Source organism: Pinus tabuliformis, chromosome 1_2 (assembly GCF_031772625.1).
Source record: "Pinus tabuliformis cultivar Carrire ecotype Pingquan chromosome 1_2, CPIR1, whole genome shotgun sequence".
NCBI lineage: Eukaryota > Viridiplantae > Streptophyta > Pinopsida > Pinales > Pinaceae > Pinus > Pinus tabuliformis.
The window spans coordinates 320,824,233-320,840,267 of record NC_142298.1 but is presented as its reverse complement, the minus strand read 5'-3'; the positions used below and the strand labels follow the sequence as shown (position 1 = coordinate 320,840,267).

The 16,035-nt window shown below is 37.8% G+C and overlaps 1 protein-coding gene across 2 annotated transcripts in view; it reads left to right on the top strand.

Annotated features, from left to right (window-relative positions):
* AHG2 (Polynucleotidyl transferase, ribonuclease H-like superfamily protein) overlaps nt 1–16,035 on the top strand; it is a 271,334-nt gene that overhangs the window by 167,791 nt on the left and 87,508 nt on the right. For both annotated transcript variants that reach the window (XR_016252485.1, XM_089395136.1), the window contains exon 3: nt 2,373–2,719. Coding sequence is in view for 1 of the 2 variants with exons in the window: in XM_089395136.1 (XP_089251262.1) it covers nt 2,373–2,719 (347 nt within the window). In the remaining variant the exon portion in view is untranslated. The remainder of the gene's footprint in view (nt 1–2,372; nt 2,720–16,035) is intronic.

Genomic DNA, 16,035 nt, shown 5'->3' with positions numbered 1-16,035 from the left:
ATTTAAATCCTCCCTCTAAAGGAAGCTGCTAGGGTTTGTAAGTAGATGCCTTTGCCATCTCACCCTCTTCAACAAGGTTGTCCTCATTGAATTTTCCCTAGGTGACTCCATTGCCCATTTAGATCAAGGCACTAGTCTAGGTGGTGGTGATCAAACCATCTGCTTCTATGAAATTCCCTCTTCTCTCTTTAATTCTAGATATCTAGGGTTAGGGTTATGGTTTCTATGAAATATTGCTAAAAAATAATTTTGTTTGATTTGTTCTCTCTCTTTAAGTAGGAATTGCATTAAAGGATATTCTAAAAGCAAAATCTAATACTTATTGCATTTAATACCCTATTTCTAAGGTTGACATCATTTAATTGCTATTTTATGCATGTTTTAGCCATAAAACTCCATTGAAAACCCTAGGCTCTGCATATCTAATTGATAGTCTTGATCCTTTATTGGTTTCTCATTGGAAGACTTTTTTTGGGCTGTTATATGATATTGCATGCCCTATTATTGAAAGTCTGCAAAACCATAACTTATAACAGCCCTGTAATTTACTTAATGGGTCTAAGGACAGAGTGCTTGAAATTTGGTGAAGATTATATTAGCCTGCTATACTCTGCCAGTACTTTATCCCAATCACTAGACCTTATCCATCACATTATGATTAAACACTTCTTATTGAATATCCTTTAGGTGATCTGCTTGGAAGTTTCCCTTGTGGCTTTAAATACCACTTAGTAGCTAGAGAAACACTGCTGAGGTGACAGTGATAGCTGATACTTTGTTGCCGTGAGGTTTGGATCTGCTTAGTGAGGCTTTGCACTAGGTGTGCTAGATTTTGCGGCAACAACTCCAAGAAGTAGGGCCAAAATGAAACGTATTGTACTTGCATCTAATAAGATGATGACATTTTCTGAGGTGTTTTTAATTGACTGATGGATAGTAGTGTGTCCTAGTTTCCTTGGAAGGCCAGTTGGAACGTAGGACTGAGGGAGGTCTTTCAGGACCTGTCAAGTTATTTACATGTGAAAATAAACACCCGAAATAATGGATAGAGGGGTATATATGCTCCAGAAGCTGTATCAGAAACTTTGCTTGCATTCTTTCTGCAATAATAGATTTATGTCTCAGCATTTGTGGAAGTGTTGCTTAGGTCTTCTGACCAAATTGTAATAGATGTTTTAAAACCAACTGAACCTTCTTCAGTACTTGCACAGGCCTGTTTTGTGCATTTATTGTGGTTGGATTGAAAAAAATAGAGTGCTTTGTTGCTGCTAATTTATAGAAGCAATTAGGGGCTTGAAAAGTCCAATATTTAGGCATGCTCACAACTTGGGACAAAATTAAGTTAAGAAGGTTCCATGGGGTGACCACATTTCACCCTAAATCCCTTCATTTTATGGAATTTTATGAGCATTCACAAATCTGTACTTGAGTGTTTATATCTAGTATATGTGCATGTCAAACACAGGTGTTGATAGTCTCAGGCCGGTGTCAAGGAGGCCTTAGTGCAAACTTTGTACATAATGGTTTTAACTTTTCTTTGCACTTTTTTGTGGTTAAATCTATTGAGGAAATTCAAAGGCATGTAGGTGCTTGAAATTTGAATGTTTGCAATCTTGGACATGACAGGACATCCAGATATACATGCTTTAGTAAGTCATTCCTTGTTCTTGTGACCTTGAAGGGCCATAGGGGAGGTCACAGGGCATGAATCTTTATATAGCCAAGATGGGCTTAAGAGAGGTCCAAATTGGTTTGCTCAGGATTAGCAAGATGTATTCTTCAGGAGGAGATAGTTAACTAAGGCACCAGTATAGTTATTACTTTGTTAGTACCATTCCTCATTTGCAACTTCTGTCTCCAATTTTTAATTCCTATTATGAGAGGTAGACGACGATTTTATGGTCTTGTAATGGAAGATTGAATATATGGCATTGCTATTCTTCATCAATGAAGAGCAGTGATCCTCAAAACTTATAACCATTCGGGTTCCTGATGACTATGCCTCCTTCTGAGATGCTTCTACAAGAAGATATGTTGGAGCTGTCTTGAGAATTCTATGCATCAAGTGATATTTTGCTTCCAGGACCTTAATATTGATCGAGTCAACAACCCTGTGGCCACACATTGCTTAGTTAAACAACTGGACTGATTATGACATGAAACTGTGAATGAAGACTACTTGGCTACACAATGTTGTAGGGTGTAACCAGGCTTCATGCTAAAAGCACTGGTGTTTGATGGATTGCCAACTGACATTGTCTTTTCAGATGGTGTATTTACAAAGTCCTAAATATGTTATAAATTTTAGTATGTTTCAGCATTTTCTCTATTAATATAGCTATGTCTAAATTCACTGTTTCCCTTCTTTATAGGAATATCATATTTATCAAAACAGCAAGAAGCTGAGGTCAGACATCAACTAGGATTGGCAGATGTGACTGAAAGTAAATCATCTCTTTCTGGAAGAAGTTCAAAAAATATCAAAGAGATACCTTTGACCAGTACTGCAGATGTTATCTTTTCAGAGAGGATGAAGATTAAATTCGGTCAATGGCGAGATAGTATCTTAAGGCACCAGAACAGGGGGAAACATGGTGCAGTTGATGATAGTGGTGATTGTAACATCCAAATAAGTGAATCTGAGATAAGCTTTTGCAAGACACGGCCGTCACTTTTGCTGAGTGGAATTAGTGCTAACCAAGTCAAATTGGTTCAACAGGTATAAGCTCATCCATTTGTGCGTAAATATGCTTTGATGGCTTATTTCAAATTTTTCTGTAGGTTCTCTCTCATGTATAGTGGTTGAATATAATTAGGCAATTTATATTCTGATGTTTATAGCACAAGTTATGACATGATCTCTTCTGCTGCAAGCCAGTTTACTTTTTATAATTGGCCATACTTAAAAAGTAACTGCTGGGCCTTATGTTAAATTTCCACAAAATTCTGCAACTGCTTAGATGAATAATCTGAAACAAAGGCAACTGCAAACTCAAAACCAAATTTCCTTCACCAAGACACAGAATTTCTTAATACTTATAAGCAGTGGAATTAGAACATAGAGATAAAAACACGGTCACATAATTACACAATTATTTTTCTTGGGAAACCCAACTGGGAAAACCCTCTTCTTTGTTTGTAGTATTTATTGATAAACTTGAGCAATTGAATCAAATACAAGGCAATCTGTTCAACTGAGAACACACTTATTCTCTACTATACTAGCCTGAACCATCCTCCCATCACGCTGATCCCTGCTCCTTCTTCCTTTGCGCACTTGCTGCCCTATTTCCTAGCGCACAAGGACCTCCTTTTTTGTGCGCACATGGGCTCCTATTAGTTAGGACACAGCTCCTATTTCTGTGCGCAAATAAGCTCAATAACCTGTGCGTTCTTGCTCCTCAAGCCCACACTCTCCACAGGCAAAGAGCTCTCACACAAACCTTTGTGCTCTCCCTCACAATCTCGTTAACTGTGTCTTGTCACAGTCCTTCATGCACAAAACAACTATGAAACTTTGTGCCTTCGTCCTCCTTTTATTGATTCGATCCATGCTAAAATTGGCAAGTTACAAATTTAGAACCTGAGTTGTGATTGACTAGTTAACTGAGTCTAACTGGTTCTCTAACTTGTCCTTTCTTCAATCGAAGGCTGAAGCTCTCAACTTGTCTTATCTAAATTTATAATTGCCACTCGAACTTGTAGTCAAACTGAAGAAGGTCCATGTAACTGTTCCTCCAACCCTACACATGAATTCACCATCGCCATGAACTCGTCCACGGTCAAAGGAAGACAACTCATGGTCTTTCTGGCGAAGGCACACACCAGAGAAGATCTTCTCTCGCTACACTTTTCAACAGCTTAACATGTTTTTGTATGTTACATAGCAGACAAGTTGAATTTTTAAAAAGTAGCATGCCTCTTGCATTCACTTAAGTCTTGTATGAGAATGGATTACATAGTCTGTTGGTTTAATTTCCATTATAATCTATGGCCAAGAGTTCTCTCCATCCATGTTTCATCATCCAGTATCAACTCCCAATCAATGTAGACTTCCTGAGGCAATGGTTCCTGGATGAATCTAGGAGTGAACTTGAGCATGTATTCATTTTTGTCATCCTCAATGCGGTCTGAAAATTGCAAAAAAAAATACAGAATTATTGATTATATCCCTAAAAGAAAAGAGACAGCATTGATATAAATTTGATCGACTAAAGAAAACAATTCAAGAAAATGAAAGTTCTAAATTTGAGTTGAAGTTTGGAGATTCTAAATATTCGTACTTTGATGAGTTAAATTAAAAGTCTTTGTACTAAAGCCCTTCTTCTAATTTGGCTAACTTTTTCAGAATAATATTTTATCAAGTATGGTTTAATTTGTAGTTGTTGAGAATATTCTAGTTATAGTTGGGTACCTATGTCTCACATAGCTACCTAATATCCCCTGGTAGTTACACTTGATTGTATTTCTTGCAATGTGTCTTGATATTTATCACAAGGTGTCACGAGGTGAGAAGGGAATGTTATCTGCAGAGTATTCCTCCAACTTGTATAAATAAACATAGAGTGTGAGGAAGAATCATTGGAGAGAACAACTGTCCTGTATTATCTTACATTCCTAATATGAATGTGCTGTTGAGTTTGTTTGTTATTTTGGTGTTCATTATCTCTTTCTCAGATAGTTAATTTGCATACATTCACATGGTATCAGAGGTTCTTGAACTCATTGGTGTTTGAGTGAGTGAGTGTTAGATACTTCCTTGTGAACTTCATCTTTGAAGCTTGTAGGATCTGGCTATGTTTCAAAATTCGTTTGTGCCTTGTTACCGCTCAAATTGTATGTGAAAGCTCTTTTTGATTTTCTAGTTGCAAACAAGACTAGAACAATTTTCAAACTGATAACTATTTCCATTGATACAATTTGACTTCTTTAGAGCATTCCAATCATTAAATAGTTATACTTGAAAATTTCAACAATTAACTTCAATAGAGCAATAGAGATCACAGTAAAACAATGAAACAAGAGACACCAAAATTTCTTGGGACAAAACCCCACAAAGGGGAAAACCAGGTAATATTTTGTTATGAAAGAGAGTTCAATTCATCAATTATACATCAGAATATTCCAGTCAAAATGCTAACCTTTGACTTCAATAAATGCCAAGTCAAAACTAATCAAATAAGAGAGAATAAGTCAATGATTGCTTGGAATCAAAGTCTGCAGAAGAGGGCTGAATTTCAGCCTGAGGCTGCTGGTCAAAGGGCCGAAATTTTGTCATGCAATTTCCACAGAAGTTCGGTCAAATCTCAGGGTTTGGTTGTCAAACCTTGGTCAATGACCTAGAACAGAGACAAAACTTCGGTCAACGAACAACAAGATATTCGGCATTCAAACTCCAGTCAGTGACTTGGTCAAACAAGAGAGAAATGATTCAAGTCAATGCTGGTCAACATAAGTCAAATGGTCTGGCCAATGCAGAAATTAATCCTCTTCTTTTTGGCATGTGTGAGCATATCTCCTTGTGATTGGTCGAATAAGTGAGTGATGATTATGCCCAAATGGAGTCCAAAGAATGCCAATATATATGAGTGTCAAGAGGTGGGTTTTGACCTTGGGTCAAACCCCTTCAAATGGTGAGGCTGACCTGACATGTTTAGGATGACTTGGACAACTGGAAGTTAAACAATTTCTCTTTTTTTTTTCAATGAAAATACCGATAGCAGCTACTATTTTTGAACACTCCTTCTTAGCTAATGAGGTACTTTTCATTCTCTCTCGAGATTAATCTCCTCGACCAATCCATTGGTCTCTTGGTAATGACCTAAGGGAGAGATCACAAAATCAGATGTACAAGTCTCATCATAAGGAAAGATACATAACATCAAGCTCATTCCATAAGCCAAAACCAATGGCAACAAGGTTAGTGCCCAACTGACCATGGGATCAAATAATATCGTTCATGAGGCCAAACTCTCCAACCATATGAAATGGTTTCTCAGTCAAGCATAATGACCAAAGCAAGTAATCAAAGTCAATTTTTTTGACCATCCCATTGGTCTCTCAGTCAAACACCATGACTCAAAAGGAGTAATCAGGATCAAACTTCTCCTGGTCAAATCCAATGACCTAAGAGAGTACCCAGGGTCCATTTCCCCGACCATAAACAAGCTATGTCAGTCCATGACCCAAGGGAGGAATCCCTATCTCGATATCAAACTCCCCGATTATAATGTCTCTCGGTCCACAACCCAAGGGAGGAATCTTGATCTTGATATCAAAAGAGTCATTCTCCTCGACCATATGGTCTCATTCTCAAATACAATGACCTAAGGGAGAGAACTCAAAATCAGTGTCCCTGACCAAACCCACCAGTCTCTCGGTCAAACACAATGACCTAAGGGATTAATCCAAGCCTCAGAACCAACCTCCCTAGTTATAATGGTTTCTCAGTTAAACTCAATGACCTAAGTTAGTAACCGGGACATTCTTACCATAAACCATGGTTTCTCAGCCAAGCCCTATTAATTATTCTTCGATGTTTATGTTGTAACAATCACTTATGACAATTCTTCTTTTAATGGCAATTAATTATCCAATATATTTTCAAATCACCTAATAACAATTTGCAATTGTAAATAGAACATAAAACCATATGCACAATAGAAGACATCCAAGAGCAATAGAGACACAAAGATTTTGGTCAAAGACCAGGGAAAACCCTCACAAGGGGGAAAACCCTTTCCAAATTCTTCTTCTAGTAGATTGTCATCAAATTTTTAGTAGAGAGATACATAGTCTAAGTACATCAACAACTAGTCATGCTGAATTTCCACGATCTTGGGTCTAGGATAGAATCTTAGAATCTCTGACGCTAGCAAACCAAGAATCTCAACAAGAACTACTTTGCACAATGGAATATAAAATAACAGTAAATCACATATGCACAAGTATACACAACTTTTAACAAAATATTGTACAACCCAATCTTCGTTATATTAAACCAATCTGAATAATACAATAGTCTATGGAATACAAGATATAATGACAATCATGTAGCAGACTCTATGACATATCTTGTCCTGTCGGTCCTTCGCTCCCGTTCTGTTGAGAAATCTAGGGCATTCAGAGTTAACGATTTATCTTCTTGATAATTGCTTGTGCTTGTGATGCACTTTTTCTTCTTAATCTTATAGTCTTTTCTTCGTTAGCTTATTAATGTGTTCTTTCATCAAGACAATTACCAATATGCATAAAAGATAAGTGACACAGTGTGTAGGCTTCTTTAGCCAGGGCCAAGACCTCCCACCTCTTGAGAGGAAAACCTGATTAAAATTCTTCTTCTAGATGTTCAGTTGATAAGTACCAAGACCTTGACACAGACCCTTGACTCTAGTATCCTCTCAAGAACCTTGTCACCGACCTTGATGCTTTGCCTCTTCTTTCCTTCACCTTTCTTCTTGATCTAGAACTGCTTCTTTTCGCCTCCTAGAGAAACTCGGTCTCTATCCTTTTCCACTGCACCTTCACAACTTCCCTAGAGAATCTCGATCTCTAGGTCTTCTATAGAGAAACTTGATCTCTACCTTGATTACCCAAAAGAGTCTTTCCTTTGCTGCCCCAGAAGATTCCTTCCTTTGTTATCCTAGAAGAATTCTACTTTGCATACCCAGAAGAATCGTCTTCGTATGCCCAGAAGAAACTTCTCTTTCTTCGCACCTTTTTTTCTCCTATTCTTCGCACTTCTTTCTAATCCTCTCTTCGTACCATTCTCCTACCTTGTTTTCACACTTCTCTAGCCGAAATCATATCGAATTGCTGGTCCGAATTGTGTGTCTACAAATGAGGTCGAGTTAGGCTATTTATACACGTCTTCATTGGGTCTTTAGACTGACTTGATAGTTGGAGATTAGGCCAACTTGTTCTAGCATATTCCTTCATCGTTGTAGGTTGACTTGAAGAGGTTAGGTGACAAGTTCTTGGAGGATACTTTTACATAGACAAGATGACCTTTTACAAAGTGTAACATGACTTCATTACATGACAATGACTCTTACATTTTATGACTAGATGACAAATAAATCCTAAAGACTCTCAATGGGAGTCTTGACTCAAAAACAAAATCCTTGCTCATGAAACCCATGAAGCAAGTCAATAAAATAATTTCATTTTTCTTATTTACATCTCATTACATAAAATCATATTTACATGTCATTATGAAGACCGAACCTAGTTACACTTTTCAACACTCCCTCTTAACTAGGGAGGTATTCATAATGGTACTTGGACTTTCTCAATCTGAAGAATCTCTCATAAGAAGAATTCAGACTTGTAACTCATTTGTATAGCATCATATCAACCAAAATTGTTATATAGCAAGGCATTGACTAACAAATCCATCTCTCCACAAGATATTGAGCCCAATGCTGGTGAGACCAATGATTTATAGACACACTCATCATTGTCTCTCTAGGAACATATCCCACCTGGGTTCACTCAGGATATGCTCCATGAGAACTATTCTTATTTTGGACTCCCTAGTCTTCAAAGTATATCGGTTCTCCATGACTACTCTTCCATGGGATGGCCTCTCTCATCCCCAAAGAGTATTAGATGCCAAATGATTACACAATCCTCCATTTTGTCTTCCCAGGTGAAGATCAGAACAACATGTCTATCTCTCTTTTTCAAATCAGGAGGACATATTCCAATAAAGGAATATACTCATTCCTTATCACAAAGGAATGTACCTAAGCTTCCTGCTTAGGAATTTCCAAGTTTCTTCCGAGTAAGAAACTTCTTTTCAGGCTCCCTCTTAACCAGGTGTTGTCGCGCGGATTGACACGACAACCCTCAGACCGGGGGCTGTCACTCTGATCCCCGATCCCTCCGTTTAAGCCTGTCTCCCGCGGCTAAGGGGGGTAGTCCCTGAGAGATGACGAGACCAACTGTCGACCAGTTGGTTGGGAGACACAAGACACGATAAGAAAAGCACTAGATGGATTTGATTAATCTAGTAGACCAGTGCCTTAAGAGATTGTGGTTAAAACGATTACTTGTTAAATGATATAAAAATATGGACCATGAACAGCAATCATCTATCATCAACTAAATCACAATGCTCTTAGAATGATCAAAACGATATCCAGCAATTGAGAATTTTCAAAAAATGAATGCTTTAAACCGCCATGAATCATAAACCATTAATCAGATACCAATTTCGCATCTCGACTTGAAAATTCAGCATGAAAAATATAACATGATAGACAACTGAAGTTTTTTTTTTTTTTTTTTTATTTTAAAACAAAAAATAAAACAAAAATTAAAATCTAAAAATCTAATTAAAGTCAAATCTAAAAAAAAAATAAAAAAATAAAACCTCACCAAGCCTAACATCTAAATTTAAATAACCTAATGTAACTTGAAACTAAACTAAAATAAAAAAAAAGGGAATTTAAATCTAAGATCAAATCTAAAGCTTAAAAATTTAATAAAATTTAAACTACGATACCCAAAATTTTTAATTCCTAAACTAAAAGCTATTAAAATCTAATTCTAAAAAAACTAACACTCTAAGCTTAACCTTAAACTTAAATCTAAATACCATATAAAACAAAACTATAAAAGAAATTTTAAATCTAAATCTAACTAACCTAAGCTAAACTAAAAGAAATAATTTAAAATGAAAATTTATGAACTAAACTAAGGACTACAAGTAAACAAAATCTAAAACTATACGCTACCCTGCTTAATCGCTATAACCACCCAAATATATTTCATGCCATTGATACCTGTGGCGAGTTCTGCAAGCGACGGCGGAGAGTCGATGGTGATACGTGACCGCAGCAAAGATGACAGCAGACCTCTGAAAACGCTGGGGAGAATACACGCAAAGGGTTCCGAAGACAATACCTTGCAATCAGCTTGTGAATCGAATGCGTTTCAGGTGCAATAGTCGGGTTTTATGCACAGTCGACGGTGGAAGAGGGCAGCTGAGGATCCCGATTGCAGATTGGAGATTCGGGCTAGTGGTTGCCACACCTATGGTAATGGAAGACGTGAGGGTTTTGCAGGTACGCGGGACAGATTTTTCGATAGGCGTAGGTGATGGCGGTGAGAGGAGGAAACTGCCACCAAAAAAAAAAGAACGCAGCCTCGGCTGGCACGTGAGCGGCTTTCAACCAATACTGGAAGGAGTTACGCAGTTGTGCCCACGTGTAGAAGATTGATGCCTCACGTGAAATGGTGGACCTGAAGCGTGCAGCCAAGAAAAATGCGTGGGTATATTGAATGGGCGTCCAGCGTAATGCTTCTGAGGGAAATGAGATGGCAGAGCTGCTCGACAGGCCTGCGGGCCAGTCCCGGTTTGCCCTCACGAAATACAATTCGTTTCTCCGGTCCTCACTGTCTTGTACAGGCAGAAAAGTGAAATGCAATGATTAATATATATCCCAGGAGAGTTAGCTTCTCTGCAAAACCCTGGACAGCGAAATGGTAACCCTGCAGAACTTAATTTTTCTTCCAGATCTTATCTCAGGTCTGTATCCTGCAAGAGGGAAAACAAAACCCGACAGATGCACGAAATTTTAAAGTAAAACCGTCAAAATTTAACCTAAAATCACAAAAAAAATTGCAGTAAACAAAATCAAAACCCTAGATCCATCAAAAGAATTACAGATATGGCCCCTTGACAGCCTGATTCATCAAATAATAACAGAAATATTTAGAATATCATGTAATGTTTCAGAAATCTCTCATATAAACCAGAAAAGAAACTCTTAATGATTAACCCAAGGCCAAAATCAGCTAGGCTCTGCAAAGAAAAGCCTGTGGGAGTCGGCTGGTTCAGCCTAGAACTTCCCCAAACGCCCACCAATATCCTTCACCTAAAGATCTCCTGCACATCTCAAGCGACCGTCAATAAAGAGAGAAAGAATGCCGCTAGATCTCAGGAAATAATGGAGATACCTGCCATTATTTCAGTAACCCTAACAACACTCAAACCCTAGCAAGTGAACAAGATACCTGTGCTCACAATACTCTGAAAACAAGCTATTATTAATGGCTGAAAACTGAAATATGCAGAAAAATAAGCATCTCACAGCAATTCCAGAGAGTAACACCAGCAAGATTTGGACCCCAAAGTCTTCTTTTATTAACCAGAAATCAGTTTACAAGAGAGCTTTCTCAGTACAGACTCACAGATCGAATGAATCTGAAATGACCACCTAAGACTCTATATAAAGGAAATGATCCCAACGGCTAGTTCGAATGATCCATGTAGAAATGATCTCGACCGTTGATGAGGATCAAGACATCTCTTGATCTCATCTGTCGATTTATTCAATTAATTTTTTATTATTATTTTTTAAATTTTTTAAATTTTTTAAATTTTTTTATTATTTATTATTTTTTTATTATTTTTAAAATTTTTAAATTTTTTAAATTTTTTATTATTTTTTATTTATTTCATTTTTTAAATTTTTAATTTTTTTATTATTTATTATTTTATTTCATTTTTTAAATGGATCATCGAACCAAAACCTTTGGAAACATCACCTAGGACCTAGGACTTAGGACTCACGAGGGGATTTAAAACATTTTTCGACCCTCAAGACACATTACATCGTGACTTTTACAACTTACATCTCAAGGGGACAAGCCCACTTAACACAGATCCTCATAAATCACCCAGTTCTGCGACACAACTATAATCTAGCAGATTAACACACTAGGATTCTCCTAAAGTTCTAATGACAAAATCCATCCCGGCTTTGGGGTCAGGTTTGAAGGAAAACTCTGCCGATCCATGGATCGGTGAGACGAAAAACCTTCCGGGACATAGATTATCATAGAAAGTTAGGTCCACCTAGGCAATTTTACATACATGACTCTGATCTGCTTAGATTATTTACAATTCATACATGCAGACTGGGTTTACAATTGAAATGATCAAGCTGCTGATGACTGTAGGCTGGCACGGACACGTCGTTCAGGTGCTATCCCTTTCTGCCAAGAAAAGAGGGTGTACTGCATGGGAAGTTGACCAGTAGTGGTCAACATCTGGCTCTACTTGGGGACACGTTGCTGCTCTGTAGGAATGTGAGAATCCAGAATCTGCATCCATGCAACACACAACAAAATATAAGTAGCGTCCGTCAAAAATCATCATATACATTAAGCACGGGAAAGATAAAAGCTCTTCATTTATTAACTAACTAATAACATGAAAAGTAAATCTAATCCTAAAAACAGAAATGAAATGCTGAAAAGACAAGGAGTAGGGATAGAAATACAATACAGAAGATGCCCCATGGCATCAGATATCATCTCTGAAGAACAACTTGAGCATTTGGCCGTTCACTGGTAGATCAAGTGGTTCGCCATCCAATCTGCTCAAGTAGAATGAGTTTGGCTCGGCTATATCTCTAATGATGTATGGTCCCAGCCACAAACTATCAAACTTCTTATGTTTTCCCGGCTTTTCATTTTTGCGATCCCAGAGTAAAACCATATCTCCAACTTGCAAAGATCTAGATCGAGAGCATTTATCAAAGCTTTTCTTAATATTAGATTGATTTTTACATATAGCCTCAAAAGCTGTCCGACGAGCCTCATCTAATTCCACAATCTGATCTATCCTATTCTGAACAACATCTTTATTAGTGGAAAATTTTTGGAGAAGCTGATAGGCTGGCAATTTTAGGTGCACAGGTAAGGTAACATCCAAGCCATAAACTAATTCAAAGGGAGATTTACCAGTAGACTTCTTCTTAGTAATTCTGTCTGCCCACAAAGCATACTTGATTTTACTGTCCCAAGACTTCTTGTTATCTCCTACTATCTTCTTGATAATGGTTATGAGATTTTTATTACTTGACTCAGCCAAACCATTACCCTGAGGATAGTAATTCGACGAATGAGATAAGACAATGCCATATTTGAAGCAAAAAGATGTAAACTCTGAAGAACTAAAAGCCTTGGCATTGTCCGTAGTGATCTTAGCGGGGAAACCAAATCTAGTAATGATGTTATTCTCAATGAAATCCATAATAACCTTTTCAGTGGCATTCTTAGCAGGAATGGCTTCGACCCATTTAGTGAAATAATCTGTAGCAGTTAAAATCCATGAGTAGCCATTGCTAGAATTTTCATGGAACTTCCCTATGAAGTCCAGACCCCAATGCTGAAAAGGTGCCTCTACAATAACAGGTTGTAGAGGAAGGGCAGCAAACTTCTGCTTCCCAGTGAACAGTTGACAGGCTTGACATGTTCTAACATACTTGTGCACATCAGAAAAAATCGAAGGCCAATAATAGCCAGCTCTCAGGATTTTGTGGGTGGTAGTTCTAGCGGCATAATGACCACCACAAAATCCTGAATGAAATTCGGAGATTAATCTTTTGGACTCAACATCGTCAACACACCTAAGCACTATGCCCTCAGGATTTCTCCATCCAAGGCCATCCTTCATAAGGCAGTACTTAGTGGCTTTTAGTCTAAGAGCAGTTAGGACACGCAAGATTGGTTAAGTAGTACACTATGTCTTTATACCATTCATGCTCTGCTAGTCTTCTCAATTCTGGTGAAGATAGATCGTCAAGGCAAAACAAACCAAGAGTCTTTTCATTACTTTCTGTTAACATTTGAGCTAAACCTTGGCCTTTGATCAGCTTGGTGGGTCTAATTTCTAAATCATACTCATGTATCTTAGTAACCCACCTAGCACGAGTCCCTAAGCAATCAGTTTGAGTTAATATGTCTTTAACAGCAGAATGTGGGACAAAAGCAATGATCTTAGAATAACCCACATAAGTTTTAAAATGCTTAAGAGACTTGACCAAGGCATAAGCCTGCTTTTCCATGGTATTGTACTTCAATTCGGAGTTTTGAAGTGCTCTACTCATGAAAGCAATAGGCTGCTCGTGACCATCTTTATTCTTTTGAAGCAAAACACCGGCGATGGTATCTTCAGAAGCGAAAGAAAAAATCATGAAATCCTTGGAATAGTCAGGACTAACCAAGACAGGAGCTTTTGCAATAGCGGACTTGATTTCTTGGAAAGCCTTTTTGCCCTCTTCTTGCCAGACAAATTTTGCATCTTTCTTCAGAAGATTTTGAATGGGCTTAGCTATTTTTGCATAATTTGGGATGAATCTTCTAATAAAATTTATCTTTCCAAGGAAAGACTGAAGGGGTTTAAGATTATGCGGGAGAGGAATCTTTTGAATTGCTTCAACTCGTTCGGGATCGATTTTGATTCCTTCCTTAGAAATGATATGACCGAGTAATTTCCCTTCTGTTACCCCAAAAATAGATTTAGCCGGATTCAAAGAAATTCCATATTCTCTACATCTATCGAAAACTTTCCTAAGATGATCTATATGACTGATACCATCTTTAGAGAAAACAGTAAGATCGTCTTGATAGATTTCGATAATTTTCCCGATTAACCCTTTGAAGGCATAATCCATGGCCCTCTGGAAAGTAGCCCCAGCATTTGTTAACCCAAATGGCATTCTGATGTATTCAAAAGTACCCCACGGTGTTGTAAATGTGGTCTTGTGCCGATCTTCCTTTTTCACCCAAACTTGATTATACCTAGAAAAGCCATCTAGCAATGACATCATTCCAGACCCCGTTACTCTTTGCAACAAAGTTTCCATGTTTGGCAAAGGGTAATTATCCTTTTTGCATGCTAGATTAAGGTTTCTAAAATCGACACAAAGTCTTATTGAACCGTTCTTTTTCCTAACAATCACCAAATTCGAACACCATGTCGAATGCCTGGTTTGAGCGATGATCCCTGCTGACAGCATCTTTGCAAGCTCTTTCTGGACCAAGGGGGCTAATTTCGGATTATTTTGCCTAAGTTTCTGCCGAAAGGGTTTAGCATTTTCATCCTTTAAGGGAATAGTATGCTCCATAACATCTTCCCTATAGCCTTTTAATTCATCATAGGAAAAAGCTAAAACGTCTCTATATTCATGAAGTAAATCAGTTAACTTTTTCCTTTCCTCCAAACTAGTACCTTTACCAATTTTAACTATTTTCGGATTTTCAGAAGTTCCAATGTTGATTTCGAGGTACTCGCCTGGGTTCATCTTGTTTTCTTCTCTAAGCTTCGTGGCATCATGCCGATCAAAATGTTGCTCTAAGGCAACCACATTTCTAGGAGTAGGATTTATGATATGTTCACGATTTAAAGAACCATCCTCGCCAGAAACTATCCGGAAATCCTCAAACTCCTCCAAACTGTTGAGAAAACGAATGACTTGCTTTTCGTCGTTAAAAACTTGCCAATGCTCCGAGTTATCTGGGACAGATGGTCTAAATATTACTTCCATTTTGATTTTATCGTTAATTAACTCATCAGATAACTGGAAAGTCGTGGCAGCTACAGCAAGCTCATCCGCCAAACTATTTTGTTCTCGAGGGATTGCTTCAAGGTTAAGGGCATCGAAGTGCTCCATAGTATCCCACACAGCATTTCGATAGTTTCTTAATCTCTGATTTCTACATGTGAATTTGTTTTTAAGTTGCATGATAACCAGATCGGAATCCCCCTTGATGCTAAACAATTTAATCCTCAAAGCTTTGGCCAATTCAAGACCTAACAATATAGCTTCGTACTCAGCGACATTGTTGGTTGCTTCAAATTCTAAACGATAGGCAAACTTGAATATGTGACCAAGGGGAGACTTAAGCACTATTCCAGCACCCTTACCATGACTAGAGAAAGCACCATCGAAGTACATATACCAGACTTCATCTTTAAGATTTTTAATCTCATCATCGGGAGGAATTATGAAATTGGACATGATAGAGTAGTTCCCGATGTCAGATTGTTCTCTAATTATTTCGTTATGAGGCTTCATAGGATTTTCAACATGAAATTTCCTCTCGGGCTCTCTATTTAGCCTAACAAAACCATCATCGCTAGGAGAAGGAATCATAGCATATGACCAATTCATCTGAATGCTTCCTCCTAGATCAGAGGCCCACTTTCTAGATAACAGCATACCCCAAGCATCAGGT